We start from the raw sequence: 22,669 nt of genomic DNA, 5'->3' as shown, positions 1-22,669 counted from the left end.
TTAGGCAGAGAATTGTAAACCACCCTGTGTACTGCTTTCAAACACTCGTCATGATTCGACCACACAGTCACAGGAATCACGAACTCCGCAGGGTCTATACCCATTCCACGCTAACGTTAGATCGAGTTAGGCCTGACTGTTAGGTCGATCTGAGATGTCGGTAGATCTAGTAGTAGGTCTAGACTTTGTCTATTTCCGAAAATGATTTTGTATAAAAACACAGAAAAATAATCAAATTACGGTTTCTCAATTTGAAATGAAGTCTTGATGTTGGGATCACTGTGGTCCACGTAGCAGATCAGAGTCAAAAGTAAAAACACAGCAGTACCGCTAGGTGTTACAGGCCGCGATACATACTAGCTAGGTAAAGTAACTGCGCGTACACGTTAACGTTGCCTTTGCAGTACTCCGCCGCGCCTGGTCTGTGAGACTTACCGGCAGCGCAGCGCAGCCGGCCAGCACGTACACTGTACAATGTAGTTTGCTGGCGCTTTGCTATGTTTTAGTTCGGTGGTGTGAGCCACAGAACTCTGTATGAGCGGCCATGCATTAGTAGCCCCCCGCGAAGCCGTGCTATAGTACCTTCGAGCCGTGCTATAGGCCCATGCCAGGGGCCTATTGTATGGCTGTCACTCTCAATGAGTTTGATAGGTATTTTCTATTGAATGTCATGTGACATGTTCTTGGCCAATCACAATTCGACATCATTCTGAGGTGTTGTATAATCAATAATGGCGAACTGTACGTAAATGCCCTTGTAGTACATATCACGCACACACAGATTCGTGTAACCATCGTCAATACATTCAGTACACGTAACAGGCGGAGGCAAAGGTACATCACAGAACTATATACACACAGTGTAGAGTGTGTATAGAGTTCTGCGAGGTACATTGTGTGTGTGCGCGCGCGTCCGCCGGAAGATGTCAGAGATTTCGCTGCACCATCATCTTTAGTATCCCCCAGTGTCTCTGCAAGCTAAAAGATGGAAGATCGAGAAAGCAGGAGGCCAGCGCAGGTTCGGTGAATATTGAAACGCTCGGCTCTTTCGTCACGCACAAAAATGCATTATGCATGTAGCTAATTAATTTTTCTTTTTCGTCCTCGACGTCGACACGGAGGCGGAGAGGGGACGAAACCCGCGCCATTCGATGTAGGATACTCTCCTGCGGCCGACGGCACCGGTCGCAGCTGCCCGGAGCCGACGGCTCGGGAGGAGATAGAGAAACCAGCAACGCCGAAATAAAACAGGAAATACATAAGGCCGCGACAACAACAACAACTTCGAGTATTATAGTATAGGATGTCACAATGGTGCAACGATATGTAAATGAAATAAAAAACTGCATCGCAAAAAAAAAAAAACAAAAAAAAAAAAAACCCTCCACATTTTGGTAAATGAAAAGTACACATTCGTTATTTTGAGAATAATTTCCAGGCCTTCTGAAGGCCGTAAGTCAAATGCTCTTTTATATTGCTGTGGTAAAAAAAAGAAGAAGAAGAAGGAAATACACAATCATATAATATGGGGAATTCCCTTAATATTTTCTTTACATCGTTTCATTCCTATTATGACATCACCGACTGTATGGCCTCCTCGAATTTCATGCAGTTATGGTGGGACAAGGATATAACCATAAAATTCACAAGTTTGTAACTTTCGAACGGAATCGGAAGTCACAATGTGACTTTCCATGTCAGGCATATAGTTCTTAGAAAAGTACAGACGACCCGTCCCGATTTGAGAGTGCTGCGGCGAAGAGGTAACTTCCCTTCTCGTGTTGTCGACGTCATTTCCGTTAACAACCAAATCATTCTCATGAACCTCCATATGCAACCTAGAACAAATGACATTGGTCAGAATAAGTTAACCAGTAAAGGCAAGTTATCCAGGTCAATCAAACGTTGATAGTCGAAGTACACAATCCATGTATATATGTTTAGTGATCGATATCTGCTCAGGTAAACGGTGGTATATCTACTTCGCCCTCTAGAGATACTAGGCGATAGATGGGCTTCTCTCGTATCTGCTGTGTTCGACTCCGCTTACTATTAGTTATCGCAGACCCCCTCACTGCAAAGGGACACTATTGAAGAAGACGAAAAAGTGAAACTCTTAGAGCATTATAGACGACATAACAATGGATGATACCTTGAAGCTGAGCGTGTGGGATTACGTGCTCTTCGGAGCCATGCTTGTCATCTCGGCCGGTATCGGCGTCTACTCGGCGTTCTCCGGGGACCGACAACGGACGGCCGACGAGTACCTGTTGGGCAACCGAAACATGCACGTGGTGCCCGTAGCGCTCTCAATGATGGTGAGCTTTGTGTCCGCCATCTCGGTTCTCGGGACGCCAGCCGAGATGTACGTCTTTAACACCATGTTCTGGTGGAACATTGTGGGCTACGCCCTGGGTGCATTCATCGCTACCCAGATGTTTGTGCCCATGTTCATGAAACTTCGGGTCACCAGTATATTTGAGGTAAAGATGGTCTCTCTTGCATATTTCTGTACACATAAGCAAACATCGGAAAGTACATGTAAAATGATTAAGAATACGAATATAAGGACAGCCCAAGTCTAAATTTAGCTATCATCTTTTGAGACCCCTTGCGAAGTATTGTAAAATAAAGATTATCATTTAAATGACTGTTTCATATTTCAATATGTATATACACAACGTAATATTCCCATAACTGAAAAATAAAAGATATTAGGATGTGTGTGTTAGGGTTTGTGTGTGTTTACTTTCACAAAAATTTCTCTTATAGTCAAGTATATATAATAGACTTTGACATAAGCATGTATCAATTATTGTGTGCAAGTAGATTTGTGATCGGCCCTATTGTTTATATGCACACATCATACTACGCTTCATGCGAAACAACCACTAACAGACGTTCAAACCAACAAGAGGTATTTCATGCATTATTTACATTACATGACATATTGTATTGCTTTTATGTATTACAATCAATGACCCTTTGATTTCAAAATGAAACTGTCTTATGTAAGCCACACATTAAGGCAAAATGCCTATAATGGATGTGTTTTAAACACAGTATATACAGACAAATTAGATGTTTCGTATAAAAGACAGAATCCGCAAGATCAAGAACAAATGAAAGTTAACGATTTCCCACAAAATAATACGAGTACATGCCAGATAATGGATCCAATCACTTACAAGATCTTCGAGGTCCACTGTTATCGCAATTGATCACTTTGGTATGATACTTTTGATATGGTCTAAGCTATAGTTGCCGTGAAAATTGTCTTCCATCGGCAGGACATCGGTAGTAATGATTATTATCATAATACCATCGTTTCCGACGTCAATATCGGCTCATATAGAGGAACTTTGTGAGCGTTTGCATATTATGTGTGTTTGTGTTGTGTGCGTTTGTGTGAGTGTGAGTGTGTGAATACAGCCATACACGTGTATTTTATAGGTATAAAACAGTCTGTCAGCACATGCAGGTCATTTGAAGGTTTACGAATGCAACATCATGAAACTGTTACAATGTTTAGTGTGTTGGTTCATAAACCTTTTTTGTCTTTTTTTAAAATCTAGAACGTCACAAAATTAGGATACGACGGATACGATTTACAAAGTACGAGACAAAAACTGCTGAAACTTAATAATACTCGTGTCTCAGTTTGCGCAGTATAGTGTTTCTTCGAGTGTACTGAAGGCGTAGGGCCAAATTATTTATAATCATTATCTATTCTATGCGTACAATTTTCTGTTCAAAGCTGAGTTGTTGTTGTTTTTTTAACTGATTCATTTTCAGTATTTGGAACTCCGCTTCAACAGGACTGTCCGCTTATTTAATATGTTTGTATTTTTCTTCCAAATGGTGAGTTTTTGAGACAAATTACCTTCATAGTTTCAAATAGTAAATGTGTAATTCAGTTGACGTTCAAATAAGCTACATATGTATATCGTAAAATGGTGATAACGATGGTGATACGAACATTGAATCTAAGAATATCAAAAGATAAAAATAGTGTAATTCCTGCGGTTTTATTATAATTCAATTCTATTGACCAGAGGCCATGTATAATATCCAAGACGTGGTAACATCAACGTCAATCTGTTGTTGTACTGCACTCGATCACGCCGTAGGGATGGAATGAAATATACTTGGTATTTGTTTATAAGATCAATGTTCATTTTGTTACTTGTCCAAAACTCCTGTATAGTCGAATCCATGCACATTCACTGATTAAGCCACAATCGACCCATACTATTGGATTCGCGGAGGGCTGCATTAATCACTGGTGTCAAAATGTTCACCTTATTACATGTCTGAAGATCCGTATGTTGGTTGCTATCTAAAACATAAAGAAAACCAGTGATGAATAATGATCTCTGGGCATACCAAAGTGATCATGTGTAATGACACTAATGATATTTTGCTTTTAGCAACTAATAATCCCGAAATACAGTCTTATTTGTTTTGCTCGATTTCTATTTCAGAATTTTTACATGGGAATAGTGATCTACACGCCAGCACTAGCTCTCAATGCAGGTAACAAAAGCTGATTCATATATTTAATTAAAACTCTCGATCAATTCAAGAAAACTAAAAAGGAAGGTATATTGGTTGTGTACTTTTATGCCAATGTCTGAACTCAGTACTTCTGAATCTTTTGTCGACATCAGCCATCGGTCTTCGGTTTGGTGAAGAAAATGGAACAAGCTGGGACCATCTTGCTGTTACTATACAACACAGGAGTGAATGAAAGTGTTTGCGTTTCCTTGTTATTTGTGTTTCCGTCAAGGATTCTTCTTTTTCATTTGATTTCGATAATGTTCTACAAATTATACTTCATATAGAAATCTAAATGTGACATGCGTTCAGTTGTTCAGTTGTCTGTGAGATCGATGTGTAATGACCTATTCAAAACGTCTGTTCGAACAGAACAGGAAACAAATAGGGCCTATAAATTTTGCCATTTTCATTTTAATTTCACGCAAAGATATAATTCATTTCTACAAATATATTCACTTAGACAAATATTATGATGCTAAATTATAAACACAGAGAGATGGACCAATTTAAACAGTCTCAAAACAGAACAAAACAAAATATTCAAGTTTAAGGGTACAAAATGATTCATAATAATTATGATGTAGTTTACATGTGCATTAGACTTTATCGTTTTCCTTGAAAATAACCGCGCATGTTTTAACGTGGTTTTATCTATCGTGTGTTCATTCCCTCACGGCAATGCATCATTTGCAGCTACTGGAATGAGCCTTTCAGCAAGTATCTTATCAACAGGAGCGGTGTGCATCTTTTATACAACCATCGTAAGTGCAGACAGTAGTTTCCTCAAAATTTGATATAACTTCAATAGCAAGCTCATTATCCACAATAACAGTACACGACTTTTATCTGCATGTCCTTTTTTCTTACGAATACATTTGTGATTTTACAAAAAACAGCAACAACAAAACAATATGATTAGCATAAAAAAGCAAACCTTCTACCATGTTTCAGAGCACTTTGTTTGACCTTTATTTTTTCGATGGCCCAAATCAGAAGTCCAAGGTTCTGATGGGGTTATGTTTACTCTCACATTAAGTGAACTGTTGTGAATACATACGATAAGACAAGTACCACTCAAGAGGCGAAAGATTAAAAAGATAAGAATTTGGATTTACAGCGTCTATAGTACAGTAAAGTTACAGGCTATCTATTGACTTATAATTCTCCTTGTGATCAGCTTCTGTGTGCATAAGGCCTGTCATTGAGTGGTGGAGATAGGGATATTGGCATAGACGCATGCACACGTCAGCCTTTGAACGTATAATTATATTGCACACACGCGCACAGAACCCGGGGGCACAGGAGCATGATCAATGATCAATGATGTATATATGTACACTGTATTACAAAGCAAATGCTTGTCTTCAAATTTTTCATGATTGAATTGTTGCGTCATTTCTCAGTTTGTTTATTTTTTTTTTTTTACTATGATTGTGTCAACACATGGTCTGAAACAATTCAAAGGAATAAAATGTCGTCAATCAACGTTGTTTTTTTTTTCGTTTTTTTTTTCAATTCTTGGTTATTATTTTTTGTAAGTGAAATTCATTTAAGAGAGGTCGCGGCATGCTTGTGCCAGTTTGATTTGAGACATGCCACTTTCTGCTGCCATTTCTCATAGTCGTGCTTTTAGAAAAAAAAAAACCCTTCTGTCAAATAGCGTGTCTGGCCTATATATGAAGAGCTTGCTTCCAAAAGGCGCTAAATCCATTGAAAAATGATGGATTTATCAGTCGCCTTTTGGAAGCACGCTCTTCATATTTATACTGCAAGGTTTTCTTAGCAGTCGGAAAGCGGTTCATGATTATCATTGCATTTGGATGTTATTTGTAGGTTATGAAATCCTATTTCGGAAAACGCAACAATAACAATTATTGTTTACCAGCCCGAAGTGGTATCGGTTTCCACTGTGATTGTATAGTCTCAGAATAAATAAACGAATAAATGAAATGAAAAATAAAACATAATAACTACGCACATGCTTAGAAGGCTGAATGTGTAGGCATAATTCTGTCATAGCTAGATTCATTTTGCATTCTATATATTATATAAACTCGCATACATTCCATCTCGTGGAGCTGTGTTATGTGTCGTCATATTATATCAGAAGAACCAAAAAAAAAAAAAAAACAAGAAAGAAAGAAAGAAAGAATAGGAAACATAGCCGAATCATTTAAATAATGATAATGATTATACGTCGCTGTCTGTCTCTGCAAGTCTTCGGAAATATTATTGTCCTCGGTTTTATAATTTCGTCCTTTTATTTTTGCTTTCCCTCATTAACGTGTTTGTTTTCTTCTGCTTGTCCTTCCTTTTTCCTGTGAGTCCTTGATTTCCTCATTTACATGAATTAACTAACATTCTTAGAAAGAAAACAAATGCATTTTCCCTACAAAAGAAAACAAATGCATTTTCCTTACAAGGGGATGTATTATTAGCGTCCTGTGCTTCATTCTTGGTTTCCTCTGTACGGTCATATTTGTGATACTTGTAAATTCTAAGATCAATTCTCATTCGGAAATTGATCATGCTTCTTGTGCTTTTCCCCTCAATTATCTTTAAACTTATTTGCTTCATCGTTTGTGTAAATATATATTCTTTTTAATGTATATATGCATGTTCTTTAAGGAATTGTATTGTTATGTATAAATATGTATGTTTTGTACCTGAATGAAATATATGAATATGAATCAAAACAATAAGCAAGCAACCAATAAATGTTTCTGTTTGGACCTCCGTCACAGGGTGGTATGAAAGCCGTCCTGTGGACAGACGCCTTCCAAACCTTTGTGATGGCAGCCGGGGTCATCGCCGTCATCATTGTCGGCTGCATCGAGGTCGGTGGCCTCGATGAGGTGTGGAGGATCGCCTCAGAAGGGGGACGAATCGTCTTTTTCGAGTGAGCCCTAGACGAATTTTATATGATTTTTTATACCCCCGCCAAACGAAGTTTGAAGGGGGTATATAGGAATCAGCGGACGGTCGGGCGGTCGGGCGGTCGGGCGGTCGGGCGGTCGGTCGGGCGGTCGGTCGGGCGGTCGGTCCGTTGCAAATCTTGCGTCGCGAACTACTTCCTCAGTTTTCAACCGATTCCCATAAAACTTGGCACAGATGTGTGCCTTGGGTTGTAGATGTGCAAGACGTATTTTTTGACAGTACCCAAAAGTACGTTGCCATGGTAACGGCATATTATGGGCAAGAATTTATATTGTTACGAATTTAGTACGTCCTTATCTTTTCCTCGGGCCGGCCATCTTTTCAAGCAATGCTTATAATGGCGGCCCTCTGCATAATCGTTTCTTAACTATAAATGTTATTCTTATCACTGCTGCATAGACATGCATACTGTATATTAAATTTCTTTCATATCGTTGTTTATGCAAGTCAAAAGACTGTGTTAAATTTACTTTACATATGTCCTACGTGTTCATGATTATGTACTTAGTATGTATCTTGGTTTATGCAAGTCAAACGACTTTGCGTTTAATTTACTTTGTATATTTCCTGCATTTTCATGATTATGTAACTTATGTATATTGATTTGCAGAAAATAAAGTATCTATCAAACATCAAAAAAAAAAATGGGTACAAATCTTGCGTCGCGAACTCCTCCCACAGTTTTTGATCAATTTTTATGAAATTAGGTACAGATGTTCATCTGAATATGTTAATGTGCAAGACACATATTTCCGCAGTGGCAAAAAGTGCGTTGCCATGGTAACGGCATGTTATTGGTAAAATATAGGGCAAAATGCTTCATGGCAAAACTGCTTCATCAGTGTTCTTCCAATTCTCATGGAATTCATATTGAATGTTTGTCTTAGGATATAGGTCAGCATGACACATTTCTTGACAGTGACAAAAAGTATGTTGCCATGGTAACAGCTCACATATTATGAGCCAAAATGATGGAAAATTTTGTGTTGCAAACTACTTCCTCAGTTTTTGCCCAATTTCCATGAAACTTGGTACAGATGTGTGCCTTTGGTTGTAGATGTGCAAGACGCATTTTTTGACAGTACCCGAAAGTACGTTGCCATGGTAACGGCATATTAATGGCAGAAGATCAAGGAAAGATCTTGCGGATTTAACTACTTCCTCAGTTTTTTGACCAAAGCTTATGAAATGTGGCACACACCTTGATCTTGGTGGGAAGATGTGGAAGACATATTTTTCGGACGTGTCGGAAGCTGCGTTGCCATGGTAACGGCATAGAAATGGCAGAAGATCAAGGAAAGATCTTGCGGATTGAACTACTTCCTCTGTATTCGACTGCAGCTCATGAAATGTGGCACACACATTGGTCTTGGTGGGAAGATGTGCAAGACATATTTTTTGGACGTGTCGGAAGCTGCGTTGCCATGGTAACGGCATATTAATGGCGGAAGATCAAGGAAAGATCTTGTGGATTGAACTACTTCCTCAGTTTTTGACAAAAGCTTATGAAATGTGGCACACACAATAGCCTTGGTGGGAAGATGTGCAAGACATATTTTTCGGACGTGTCGGAAGCTGCGTTGCCATGGTAACGGCATTTAAATGGCAGAAGATCAAGGAAAGATCATTCCTTGGGTAAGACTGTCGTCACGGGGCGGGGGTATTAATCACCTTAAGTGATATTTCTAGTTTTTGTCCACATTTAAATTAATATTCATCTAGACATGACCACATTTCGAAGTGATTACAGATATTCACAAATATCAGGTTGTATGTGTGTCTAACTGTAGACGGTAAGAACTTATGTGTCAGTAGGCCTATGTGTCAGAAACGTTGCTGATCGATAGTTTTTGCCCTATGATAATGTTTAGATTTACTCTGTTTAGAAACGACGTCGTCGCTACATGGTAGGGAGCAGACTCTTATGATTTGTTTATAGGGAATGATAAGATTTATATGCTATACGTGTTGGTATAAGGTCATTAAAAAAATTACAATTGCCGGCTTTGATTTGAATGCACGGCCTCTCGATCCAGTTGTGCACAACGTACGCGATGACTCAAAAGAGGCACATGATCTAGGATGAGAAGTGTGACCGAGTGATGATAATGAAACGTTAATGATTATCGTTCAAAATGTTAGCAGCACTTTGATTTAATTTGATTTGATTCTCATAATTCATATGGTATACAGTACCTTCATTATTTTTCTTTATTTCTTATTTACCACTAGCATGCGTGCTGACCTGACGATTCGGAATTCATTCTGGACGGTAAACATCGGTTCTAGCATGATAACAGTCTGTACGTTCGGCATGAATCAAGCCATAGTGCAGCGTTGTCTAAGTCTTGGTTCACTGAAGAAAGCCAGATGGTAATCAAGACAAAATTTTGTAATAAATATTCTACCAATATTCATCCTTGGTAATCAACCCCACCCCCACACACAAACCCTATGCTTTGAAAATGTCTTCCTTGAGTGCAGGTTTTTACTTATAGCTGTTTGTAACTAATGGATCATGTACATGATTGTTGATTCGCTGATTAGATCGACCCCTGGCATCATTCCGTAATGTGTATATTAAAAAGGGATTAAAGAATTTTACAGGCAAAGTTATGGATTCATTGTTCCTTAACCACTTTTCATCCTTTATAACCATCGTATCGCATTTTCATTTATCTTCCCATCTGTGTATATCTATTTGTAATTTTGTTCCTCTTTTTTTGGTCTGATAATGGCACTGCCCGATACACATTGCAAGTTTCAAGTATACATTAGATTTTGTATCAAGATAAGATGAGAATGACCGCGTTACGAAATTTCATTATAGTAATGAGGTCTTGTATATAGGGTTTATTCCTACATGTACATTGTATACATGTACGTTGTTGATATAGTCACTCAGTCTTGCATGAAAACTCTTGTCTCCCGTCAGAACTTGAAAAAAGCAACCAACCCCTCCATGAGTTGGTAGATAAACTGTGATACATCGTCACAGGACGTCAACCCTGCTAAAGTTTAGATGCCTTCCTTTTGTGGAGTTGGAAGGAGTTGAGGTTTCGAGATGAAAAATAAAAAGAAGAAGTTGTGATATATGTTACTAAGATGTGGATCTGTCATGTAAACAAGGTTATTGCCTGGCGGTATACCCTTCGAGTGTTTACCATGTAATAACACAAGGGTTCCACAGCCTTGTACAAGGTAAGCACTCATTTTTTGAACAAACGGGGGGAGGACAGCAACCAACATGACGTCATGGCCTTGCTCATGGCTGTATTAGGTCGAGGGCGCCCTATATTTTCCATACATCTGGAATGTCATACGTAAAAAGATTTTAAAATGTGCATTTTATGGACTCTGCATCTTTTGTTCTCAGGGCTATCTTCTTGGCGGTCATGTCTCAGTGGGTAGTCGTATCGCTGATGTGTCTGTCCGGAGTCGTCATGTACGCTTACTACAAAGACTGTGACCCCTTTACTTCCGGCAAGGTGCACAGTCCAGACCAGGTACAGGGCCAGTGAGTCAGCGTTTTTTAGCATGCAGACACGAGACGTCCTTAGAAATATTGGTTAGAGCGTGTCCTGAAAAACTGCAGGAGTTTTGATTTTTATGGTTTCACGATGAGTTTATTTCCTGAGTTAGCAGCCATAACTCGAAGCAATGTAAAACAGAGACAGCAAAGAAACATAACAGACAAATCGCAGGTCTTCTTGTTTAAATATTTGTTTTCTTATGTTTGAAGAAGAACTGTAAAAACATGGATGTACAAGTACTCTTGTTCAAAGGTTGTGTCGGGCAAACGAGCAAGAATTGAAGTCTGATGAAACACTTAAGGCATCATGATAAACAGTCGAATTGTGCTTTGACGTATTATAATGAATCTTGACGCGATGGTGCGATTGCGCATGTGCGTTCAATAACATGAAAGTTGATGAAAGATGATAGAATTTGCAATGACACACTTCAAAAACAAACTGCTCGCATGATGCTTGCTTAGTCAGTATGCTTGCATACTGACTAATGGACATGAAGCAATAGCCAACTGCGCCTTGTATGCTAATAATTCGTTTTTGTCTTCTTGTTTTTACTCCCAGCTGATGCCATACATGGTGATGGAAGTTTTCTCTGATATGCCGGGGATCCCTGGGATATTTCTCGCTTCAGTGCTCAGTGCATCTCTCAGGTGTGGTGACTTATGGTATCCGTGACAAACCATCTTGTGAGAATATGTGTGTGTGTGTGTGTGTGTGTGTGTGTGTGTGTGTGTGTGTGTGTGTGTGTGTGTGTGTTGTGTGTGCGTGCGTGAGTGTGTGTGAGTGAAATTGTGTGCAAGTAAGTGACGATGTGGGTAGTTTGTTATTTTGTGTGTGCGTGTGTGTGTCTGTGTGTCTGTGAGTGAGCAGGTGAGGGTGTGTATAGTTTCTTAGTTTGTTGCGTTATCACATTTCCACTCATGACATTCATATAAGGTGTATAATGATTATGAAGATAGCTTTCAGCTACAGTATACGCAACAATAATCAGAACTGGAACTTCCTGGATTCACATCGAATTGTTTGATAACTCATGCACCAGATTAAATTCCCATCTACTAGTATATATTATGAATGGCATTTTCAAAATTAGCTACTAATTCTTTTTTTTTTTTAATGAACGGCTGAAATTCTGATGAAGCGATTGTTCATCATTATCATAGTATATAGAATTATTCACCGCAATATGAATAAAATACATTAAAAAAAATTGCACTTTTTTAGTTTGTTAGCGTTTATCAGTGTATCAGGGCAATTACCCCCGAGGGCAATTACCCCCCGGCTAAATACTGGTCAGTGATAAGGTTAGAGGAAAGATTAGGGTTAGGGTTAGGGTTAGGGTTAGGGTTAGGGCTTGGGTTAGGATTAGGGTTAGGGTCAGGGGAATAAAGGTCCGGGGTAATTGCCCAGGGGGGTAGGCCTGATTGACCTAGACCCTTAATCAAGCCGTATAGCTGCCACACTTCTCTTGCAGCGTTTTAATGTCCTACAATTTGGATCGTATGAGCCAAAAGATATCTGAAATTTGGTGGCCAGATAGCAATCTTTGGTGGTCTCGCGCGATCGCTAATGTCAAGTCCTGTGTATAATGATAATGAATATCATGTATACATACACTGTATATTTCTCAATCTACAGCACCTTATCTTCGGGAGTGAACGCACTTGCAGCAGTGACGGGTGAAGATGCGTGTAAAATGATATGGCCTGACTTGGGCGGGAAAAAGTACGCTGCTGTGACAAAGCTCTTGTGTAAGTCAACACGTTGAGGAATTCCGTTTCGGCCCAACAGTAATATTGACACGTGATAAAAGTTTGAAAACACATGTTGCCAGCACGTCATTATACAATGACCATAGAAACTACATTGGGACACCTTGGTAACTATTTTGTGGACTACTAATAATACTACGTAAATGAGAGAACTATAGGATGTGAATCCTGCTCGATAAGAACGTAATAAGTGGACAAGATGTTTTACCCACTCACTAATTAAAGCAGGTGTGAAATGGGCACCAGGTGACGGGTGATATTCGTTGTTCGGAAGGTTCGATAATCCGAAAATGAAATATTTATTTTTTTGTTTATTTATTCAGTCTTCTTTAAAAGCAGGGTAGTCTTTTTCAGAGCCAAAAGGCCTGCTTTTAGAAAGAATCCTGTTAACATAAATATACAATTACATATCGGAACATATATTAACATAGTGTACAAACAAAAAGTTATCACGACAAAACCAAAATATACCAAGTCAAACACAATGACAACTAAACAGGAAAAAACAGACAAACAGACAAACAAACAAACAGAAACAATGAAACTAAGCTCATAACAGAACAAGATACTACATAACAAGACAGGGTAACCAACGTGCCACATAACAGTTGTGGCTTCAGTTGGTGCGCAAAACTATAGAAGAATAAACCAGAATTTGCGTTAAAATAACAAAATCAGCACTTAGAAGTTAATTGATTGTATTTGGGTCGTAAAAGAGACTAGTGTTGTTGCCGTTTGAATATGGGTTGGGAGTTTGTTGTAAATACTGTTCGGTTAATGTTCATTATTCCAAAGGTTCGTTATTCCGCAACACACAAATTCTGTATACATGATAGGGGTTTGTTAATCCGAAAATGGAAAACGGTTCGTTTATCCCAACATTTTGCGGCATTATTCCGAAGGTTCGTGATTCCGAAAATGAAATAAGATTTGTTATTCGGAAGGTTAGTTAATCAGATGTTGAAATCCGATTCGTTATTCAGAAGGTTCGTTAATTCGAAATTGATATAGTTCATTATAATGAAACCGTTCGTTAATCAGAAAATGAAATCATTTTCGTTCATCCGAAAATGTGAAGACTGTATTACTACTGACGAACTTTCGGAATTGCGAACCTCTTTCTCTGCAAAGAGAACTCGCCTGTTGAATGCTCAAATTATGTATGATATCATGCATGTATTATTGATATATATTATATATCATAAGTCTTATATTGATCTTACTTATTGCCCTTTAATTTCTCCAGTACACGTAATCAATCATAATTTTGTAATCTCCAAATTCTATGTGTTATTGCTATAATATCCATGAAAATATGTAATTTTCATCTGTGTGTGTGTGTGTTTCACCCAACAACAGCTCTGTTCTATGGTCTCCTCGCAATTGCAGTCGCATTCCTCGCAAAATTGATGGGAGATCATGTCCTCTCGGTAAGCCAGTAGACAGTTTTTGTATTTTGATTGATTGTACTACATGCACATGACTCATTGTGTCACAATGGTTCTCTTATCTTTACTTGAGTTTCGTCCGACTGAACATAACGTTCCACGAAGCCTCGATGATCCTCTAGGCAAATGGCTCAACATTTTCAATTCTGGCGATGCAAATATTTGAAGTTCCTCGTTGGAGTTCATCAAAATGTGTATATGGCCCTTTTTTTTAACAAATTCAAGTCTAGCATGACGAGAATTTGTAAAACATTAAGTACAATTTTTTTTTTCAATTCAATTTTATTTCCATTTCCATTGAATAAACAGAAAAAATATATACAATACATTTACAGAACAAATTTATAACAATTTCAAAGAAAACGTACAAGTGGTCACGAGTAACAACAGAATTTCGTTTCTAAGGTATATACCTAATACAAAGATTAGAATGGAAATGGAGGGTCCCACTTAAAAAGCAAAGCTTGTAGGGTATGGGACCCTCAAAAAATACGTACACAAGGTCAAAGAAACCAATGTCAACTGACATGAAATTAACTTAGGAAGGGGAAAAAAAGAAGAAGAAAAAAAAAAGAAAAAAAAGGGGGAAATAAGACTATGGTACAACACGCGCCATCGTGGACACAAGCATACTGTACTTCATGATTAAAATGCAATAACAAAACAATACAACGCTCCCTGGTTTGAAATTGCGATTGATTGGGTGCATATGCATGAATGCATAGGAACGGATATAAGAAAAAAGAGAAAGAGAATAGACTCACTGTTACTGGTACAATAAAATAAATATCTGAGGTAAACTTATGTTAGACAGATTGTTTTCCTTAAAAGATGATTTCTGTGTGATATCTTAATACTTGTAAAAACAAACAAACAAACAAACAAACGACTTGATTGAGAGAATGAAACCGAAACTAATTTGGTTGTATATCATAAGATTTCAACAGAAAGAATTTTAATTTATTCTTAAAAGAATTCAAAGTTTGTGCTGTTATTATGTCGTTGGGAAGTGAGTTCCAATACTTAGGCCCCTCGTAGATGAAGGTTTGCTGAGCCAGCAAAGTCCTAAAAAATGGTAAATGAAATTCGTTGGATTGCCTTGTAGGATAATTATGAACAGATTGATTTTTTGAAAACATTGATTCAAATATATATGGAAGATTATTTTTATTGTAATTATACATAAATTGTCCTAAATTAAACAAATACAAATCTTTAATTTTAAATATTTTATTTTCAAAAAATAACGGATCAGTATGAGACACAATTAATGGTAGCCTGACTACATAATTGTTAGTGATATAGTATCTTATAGCCAGTAAAGGCCTAACGCATCGTAAAATAAATTTTCCGCCAGGGACTGGGTGGGGGCTGATGTCCTGTATTTATGTCCTGAATTTTCAAATAGATAAGGATATATCCTTCGCGTAGAGACAACACAGTCTTTCAGCTATGAGTCTGCATGACTTCTTATGAGAGAAGAGGCAGGCAGTTGCTAGACAGAAGTATTGACCAAAATGTATTTATTGTAATATTTTATGCGCTAAGAAATAACAACAAAATAGTTTCAGAGAGTCGTAAGGCGATGCACCATGGCCTCTTCTAATTTGTGTGCAGTCCGTGACTGCATTTATGTTTCTTCGTTCGAATAGGATTGCCCTTTCGAGTATACCGCTTGTTAAAACTGGGTGGAGATCTCGAGTCAACAAGTTATCGACTACATCCTCGTGCTAGCTATATCTACCCTAAACATACAGTAAAACCTTACTCTATCCTATAGCTTACTATCACTCATTTACTGGGTCCAATTTCACGAAAGAAAGCAACTGCTTGTAGCAACAGCCAATCAAGAAGCCGGATTCTTGCCGTCACCATGACACTTGCCATTCCAGCAAGAGTTGCTATATCATAGTATAAGCTTTGATGAAAAATTAATGGAACCCCTCTTATGTCTTGTGTCTGAGAGGCCGCAGTGACTGGTGGAACATTACGTTCTCATACTTTGATTGACTTCACCAGATGGGACTGTCTATCTTCGGCATAACGTACGGGTCTGTTGTGGCAACATTCGTCCTGGGCGTTTGCTTTCCTCGCGTCAATTCAAAGGTAAGTTTTATTCTCGGTCGTACATGTTTCTGAGATAAGTTTTTGTGGACACCTCCTTTTGTTCCACTCAGGACCTCAACTATACTGGACTTGTTTTGATGTATTTGAAGACAACAACATTGAGAATTGTGGACATGGCTGCATACATGATGAATTGATGGGTGATGCTGGGTACTTTATCAATTTACATCTTGTTGCCAGGAGGAAAAATGATTGATAATACATGATTTCTGACACTTTCATTGGTTGTTTTATATAAATTTGTGAGGAGAATGTCCAAAACATACAGAATACAGTCCTGTGCAATGAGAGCATTTCCACAAAAATCAAAAGAATATGACGTTTGGTATTTGAAAACAGCATATTGAAGTTGAGCTGATGAACATAGATCTATATAAAGAGCATAATGGAAATTGACCTCATCGTAGAATTGACGTTAATTTTCATGATTTTCACCCTGTTTAGGGTATTGTGCGGTTGTTATTGTCTCAACCTTTCTACCATTTACTTTGTTTTCTTCGCCTTATCTCATTTTCATCCTTAGTGATATTTTCTTTCGATTGTATTGAATCGTCAATTATTGTAATCTTCGTCAGCCTTATAAAACGTCCTGGCACATTTTCGTTCACAGAACCCTCTCCTTCTCAAGCAGTATTAGCAGAATGTTTAGTCAATTGGATCTATCATTATCATCCTGTTGTTTCAAAGGGTGTGTTGATTGGAACATTCGTGAGTATCGGCATCATGTTGTGGCTCAAACTGGGCAACTTGCTGATGGAAAACCCGCCATCTAGCCGCCTCCCGCTTTCCACTGACGGGTGTCCAGCAGACGGTGTGGAGAATAGTACGTATGTCGATTACTACACGACCCAAATCATACAGACAGAGATTGGCTACACAGAGTTCGGATCGCATCAGTCGGAAGAGCACGTTACAAGGTTTGTTACTTTGATTTATTTATTTTTTTTGTTAGCGTGGAGGTGTGTCGTATGACTGCGAGACATGAATATCTCAATGAAATACCATTTATTTATATATCTACATTTAACTATCTATCTATCTATCTATAGTTATATTTTAGAAAATCCCAATGTTTTGCTTCCAATATCGCATTACGTGATATCAAATGAGGAGTGTGGCAGAACCGAAACAGCAAGTAGCCTCAGCAAAATGACAACACAACAGAACTTCTACATTTTATCGCTGTGCTAGTGGCGATGAAAGGTACATAAGTATAAATTGTGACAATGGCGTTCGCGTTAAGAATATTACTAGACAGTAGTATTATGTCCACTCTGCTCTTCAATATCTGACAATGGGCCTACATTCTATAACAATTTTGGCCTTTTATCGTCGCATAACGCCACCGCAATAAACTTACGTTTTATTGCATTACATTAGACTCTCAGATTCTTGCTGTAAACGATAAAATATAATTGTCCCATTTTAGCCTATTATAGACTGAACCTTCACCAGCATTCAATGTTTTAATTTGTAATATGCTTTGTTGTTCCTCAGATCACCATTGGACAACTTCTACTCTTTGTCATACCTGATGTACGGCCCGTTCGGTTTTCTCATCACCATGGTGGCTGCCGTGTTCTTCAGCGGCGTGACAGGTGAATTCTTGATCACTTGGGGGATGTTTCACGAAGAATTCAAGTCGAACTTAAAATTTAGGATTGACTAAAAATTTTGGTATGCCACTGGTTTTCCTGTTCAACTTTATTAGCCTAATCATTACCCAATTCAAATTATCATTACTGTTTACAGAATAATTCCTTGTTATTTATTTTATCTTGTACTGTATCAATGGCTACATGAACAAAGTTTCCAAAATTTTCATTTTCATTTGGAAGTTGAGCAACATTAGAGACGCACACAGCAAACCATAATTTTTAGTCAATCTTGAATTTTAAGACCAACTTGGCTTCTTTGTGAAACAGGCCCGTGGAGGGCCATTCTCACTGGGCTTGAAAATTTGCGAAGTTATTGTGAAGGTTGCCCATACAGCACCTTCACCAAATTCCACGTGAAAATCGCACGAAAACTCGCAAGTTAGGGTGCGAAGTTTGTATTGTAAACACGTGAAGTGAAGACTTCACGTTTTCATGTCGCGATTTTTTAGTAGTGAGAAAGGTCCTACTGATGAAGGCGCCAGGAGAACTATCCCATCGAGCCATGGGTGAATTGTGCTGCCGGAAATATCCTGTAGTCATCATCAATTGGCAGCTCCAATTTTCGCTATACAATATACGTGTCTTGTATTGGACAAAGATTACGAGTTCGAATCGCGACAAGTTTGTGCCTATGTCCCGGGGCAAGATGTTTTCACCAACTATGTCCCTTTGTACCCAGGTGTACAATTTTATAGGTGCCAGGCCAGTGTTGGGATAATAAGGATAGCAGGACCCTCTGGTGGAGCAATGGCAACACCAAAGCGGCTACCAGTGGATAAAAGAGACAAAACTGTCATTATGATGATGATGATGATAATTATAACCTACAATGCTGTTGAAATAGACATCTTTTCCAGTGGACTAAATGAGTTTGAGCTTTGGTAAGCATGGACAAAATAGTATGACAAACACGCGACAAACAGTAGAGTCGTTCCCTATCTACTTAAGATATACGTCAGGTTTGCTTATGAGCAATAAAACAAGTAGCCCCCCCCCCCCCCCCAAAAAAAAAAATAAAATAAAAATAAAGAAAATAAAAAAAATGATAATAATAATAATTCCAAACTTCCATCTTACATTAGTGTTGTTTTCCATCCAATGACATAAAAAAAAAAGAGAGAAGAAATCAGAACGCAGTCAGTAGTGCATTCAGCAATATTATGGGTGGCATATATATCATTTTCAAATTATCGCAACAGAAACACATAGTTTGACAGAATAATATCCAACCCCACCGAACCAAAATTACAAACTTGGGATATTTTTTTTTCGCCGTATTTTTTCTGAGTGTGAATTTCCTCAGCATATCTACATTGTATGTTGCCGTTGTTCTCTTCCCTTCTTACCTATAATGTATGATATCATACAGCGTACTCACATTGTGCCTTTGACACCAACATAAAGTATATAGGTGGGTACTTGATTATAATGTCATCACAATTCACACGTTATTATAACCATCCATACCTACAGGTTTTCAGGACCCGAATAGCGTGGATAAACGACTGTTGATAAACTTCGGGGACATGCTCTGTTGTTTCCTGCCGCCAGGTTGGCGAAAGAAGTGTAACTGTGGTGAAGGCGATGACGTGTTGGATGACGACATACCGTGGGCTGGAAGTCGTTACCAAGAAAAGGTGAGTCCATGAAGTGTGCAATCTTTGATACCTCCCTCCCCTATCCTACCAACAACACAAGATATTTTCGTTACTCATTGACAAATAGATAGCTAATACTGTCCAATAGCTGGGATTTCAGGGTAAATCTTAACTAGTAGGCCTACTCAGAATTGATATTCGAATCGCCATGGAGCGTACCCGTCCTTCGAATCGACAACAAAAGTTACCTGCTTGAGTTGGAACAAAAAGTAAATGAAGACCTCAAATATCTGATAGTTTTGTGAAATTACATGTACTGTCCTGTAAACATCAAAGATGAACTCATATACTATCATGACATGATGTACAAGGATTGATTGTGACAAAGATAGTGACAGTATGAGACTCTCATCTAAATGATTGATTCTGAACGAAGACTCGTATGATCGTTATCAGTCAGAAAAAAAGAGCGAAATAATTGTATTTTGCTTACCTACAAATGAGAACAGAATGCAGAGAAACAGGGCTTGAAACCTCTCGGAAAAAAGCTAATTTCACTGTTCTGACATCATCCCATCGCCATGAGATAACATTCCTGCGCCATTCTTTTTTCCCCTCACTTTCAGCTTGACAGCATCGGACATCGGCTGCACCTCCAAGAAAAGAACGGAATTTCGGAGGAAAAAGATTTATTTCTACCTCCTGACTACAATGCCGGCGACTACCCTTCGAAGACAACGACCATGACTAAAGTCTGGACGACAGTTTGATGACAACCAAGATGATGACTATTTGTCATCAAAATCTCGAACACTTGACTGCATGGATAAGCCTACTACTTCCATTGTATCTGTCTCTGATTGCGTAACGTGGAATAGTAATGGGGGGGGGGGAGCTTCAGATGTTCGCGACGGGGACGTTCAGAAAGAAGAAAAATGCTCTGAGCATGCGCAAAATGGTTTATCAAAAGCGAACTATTCATAGCTAGTGTCGTCTGAGTTTTCACAACCATGACTACGCGTTCTGGGCTATTGTTTACTTCCGATCAATTCACGACGCAGAGAGCTACTTGATGGACTGACCATGATTATGGGGGGCGCCATTCTATTTTTTTCATAGGTTGCGTCCCCGCGTAATCTAAAGCTATTACTTTGCAACACGACGCATGGAGAATGGCCAACGCTATCGTCGTCTCATACGTCCGCGTCGCAAACACAGAACTCTAGTTCTGTGGTCGCAAATCTAAAGCTCCCTATAATGTTGATAATGAGAGAAGCGCAAGAAGAGGCGACTTTATATAACGATTTTTCCCCCACGGGAAGAGAGCTGGTGTAAGACATGTAATCGTCTCACCGATGTGCTACTACGCTCACCTTTATAGTACCTTCTGTTTGGACAGTGTGCTTGTATGATCACTATCAACCGGTAATTTCCCATTCTCGGAAACGAACTTATGTTATGCTTCAATTTTAATCTTTATAGCATTTACACAATATGCCGGATACATTTCACACACAGGACTGAATAGATTAAAAAGATAATGTTGGGAAGAAGAAATGGTGAAAATAGAAAGAACTAATTTTGTCAAGCATGTGTCCTTGAAAACATTTTAGTATAAACTGTAAGTATTTGTAATGGGTAATATCCCTGTTACGCATGCGAGGTTTTGTTTGTAAAGTAAAGAATTGTGTTCATATATTAAGATTGTTTAGGGCGGGATGCGGAGTCAGACGCAACTTAATTTCATTTGGAATCTTACTTATTTATTGTTATTATTATTACCATTATTGCCGCCATGTGACGGAAGTTGCTCTTACGAATTATCTCAGCGATGAATTATTGGTAGAAAACTGTATAGAGAAGGATATAACTAGTATTTTGGGAGAATCTGAACGAAACGCATGAAGTATTCGCACCCTATTTTTCACATGCTCTTAAATTGCGACGACTTGGATGAAGGCAAACCACCAATTTAGTGACTGATCAGTCGTACATGAAATTATTCAGAAAATGAAAAGTGCCTTAAACCACTGATCTCTGGAGATCAATGGCACAATAATTATTAGTTACAATTATTATAACTGCTAATTCCAATGCAGTGCTGCGTGCTCGCCCTGAATGTAATACTGCGTTTGTGTGTTTGTGCGAGCGAGAGTTGTTACGTAGGTTTTGCTTGTGCTTCTGTTGTTGAACATACGCGAATGATAATGATGATTACTAGTATGATAATAATCATAGTGATGATATGGCCTTGCCTATACTCTCAAGTGGTAGGGCGTAGCACTGCTCTTTCAGACCTCACTGCCATCAATACTTAAAAACCATTATATCATCACAAGGGACTTACAGCCTTTTCCCTCTTACTGTGGTTCTTGAACGAGAAGTGAGAAAATTGAGGGTCATCATGTGAGACAGCTACTATTAAGTCGCCAGCTAGAGGCTAGCACGAGCGAGAGGGCCTTTGAAAACCCGTCTGAATTTCTAAACTCAAGCCTCCGAGTTACACGAGTGTCTTTGCGTGTAAAGGCTAGATGATTTTAATATATAAATATAGGCCTACAAGAGGCTTTTATTAGTGACATGAATCCGCACTGGTTGAAAAGCGCCCGGCCCAAGCATCATTATATTTTTCTCCTCTACTAAACTGTTCATTTTCGTTTTGTATCTTTCCTTCTACTAATTTTCACAATCAAAACAATTACAGTGATGAACGCCAAGTGTCCTTGTGTAATGATTGATATCGCTATCCCATAATGCCACATATTTGTTCTCTTTACATACTCTCCTCTCCTTATTTTCCCCTTTGTCTTCCGTCTTCCGTGCTCTAAATTTTGTCGTTACTTTTTTTTCTCTTCCATTTTCCATCCTTTTTTTTTCTTCCTCATGTGTCTTGAGTCAACCACATGGTGTATATTTTGTTAACTTTGTACATTGTTAATTGATCCGTTCACTTATCCAGGACATGCAGGCACGGTTGTTCTATTTGTTTAAGGTATTCCTGAATAAACAAGTATTATTGGAGAAAGATGTTGTTTG

General features: G+C 38.5%; 1 protein-coding gene across 1 annotated transcript; it reads left to right on the top strand.

Moving 5' to 3' along the window:
- Positions 1-2,141: 2,141 nt before the first annotated feature.
- Positions 2,142-20,403, top strand: LOC139719523 (sodium-coupled monocarboxylate transporter 1-like). The gene is made up of 15 exons (XM_071630939.1): positions 2,142-2,483; positions 3,796-3,861; positions 4,485-4,536; positions 5,254-5,321; positions 7,305-7,459; positions 9,730-9,870; positions 10,874-11,003; positions 11,592-11,680; positions 12,669-12,781; positions 14,162-14,232; positions 16,270-16,356; positions 17,065-17,294; positions 17,875-17,975; positions 19,509-19,672; positions 20,260-20,403. Exons 1-15 carry the CDS (start codon positions 2,142-2,144, stop codon positions 20,401-20,403), a joined length of 1,953 nt encoding a protein of 650 aa, XP_071487040.1.
- The last annotated feature ends 2,266 nt before the right edge of the window (positions 20,404-22,669 follow it).

This window comes from Diadema antillarum, unplaced genomic scaffold, assembly GCF_040938485.1.
Source record: "Diadema antillarum isolate AM-2024a unplaced genomic scaffold, OU_Dant_1.0 scf00000111, whole genome shotgun sequence".
NCBI classification, from domain to species: domain Eukaryota; kingdom Metazoa; phylum Echinodermata; class Echinoidea; order Diadematoida; family Diadematidae; genus Diadema; species Diadema antillarum.
This window is presented reverse-complemented; position numbering and strand designations above follow the sequence as displayed.

Coding starts and splice junctions, on each gene's coding strand:
- LOC139719523 (XM_071630939.1), top strand. CDS start 2,142: ATGGATGATACCTTGAAGCTGAGCGTGTGGGATTACGTGCTCTTCGGA. Junction 9,871..10,873: donor TCACTGAAGAAAGCCAGATG/GTAATCAAGACA, acceptor TTTTGTTCTCAG/GGCTATCTTCTTGGCGGTCA. Junction 14,233..16,269: donor TGGGAGATCATGTCCTCTCG/GTAAGCCAGTAG, acceptor TGACTTCACCAG/ATGGGACTGTCTATCTTCGG.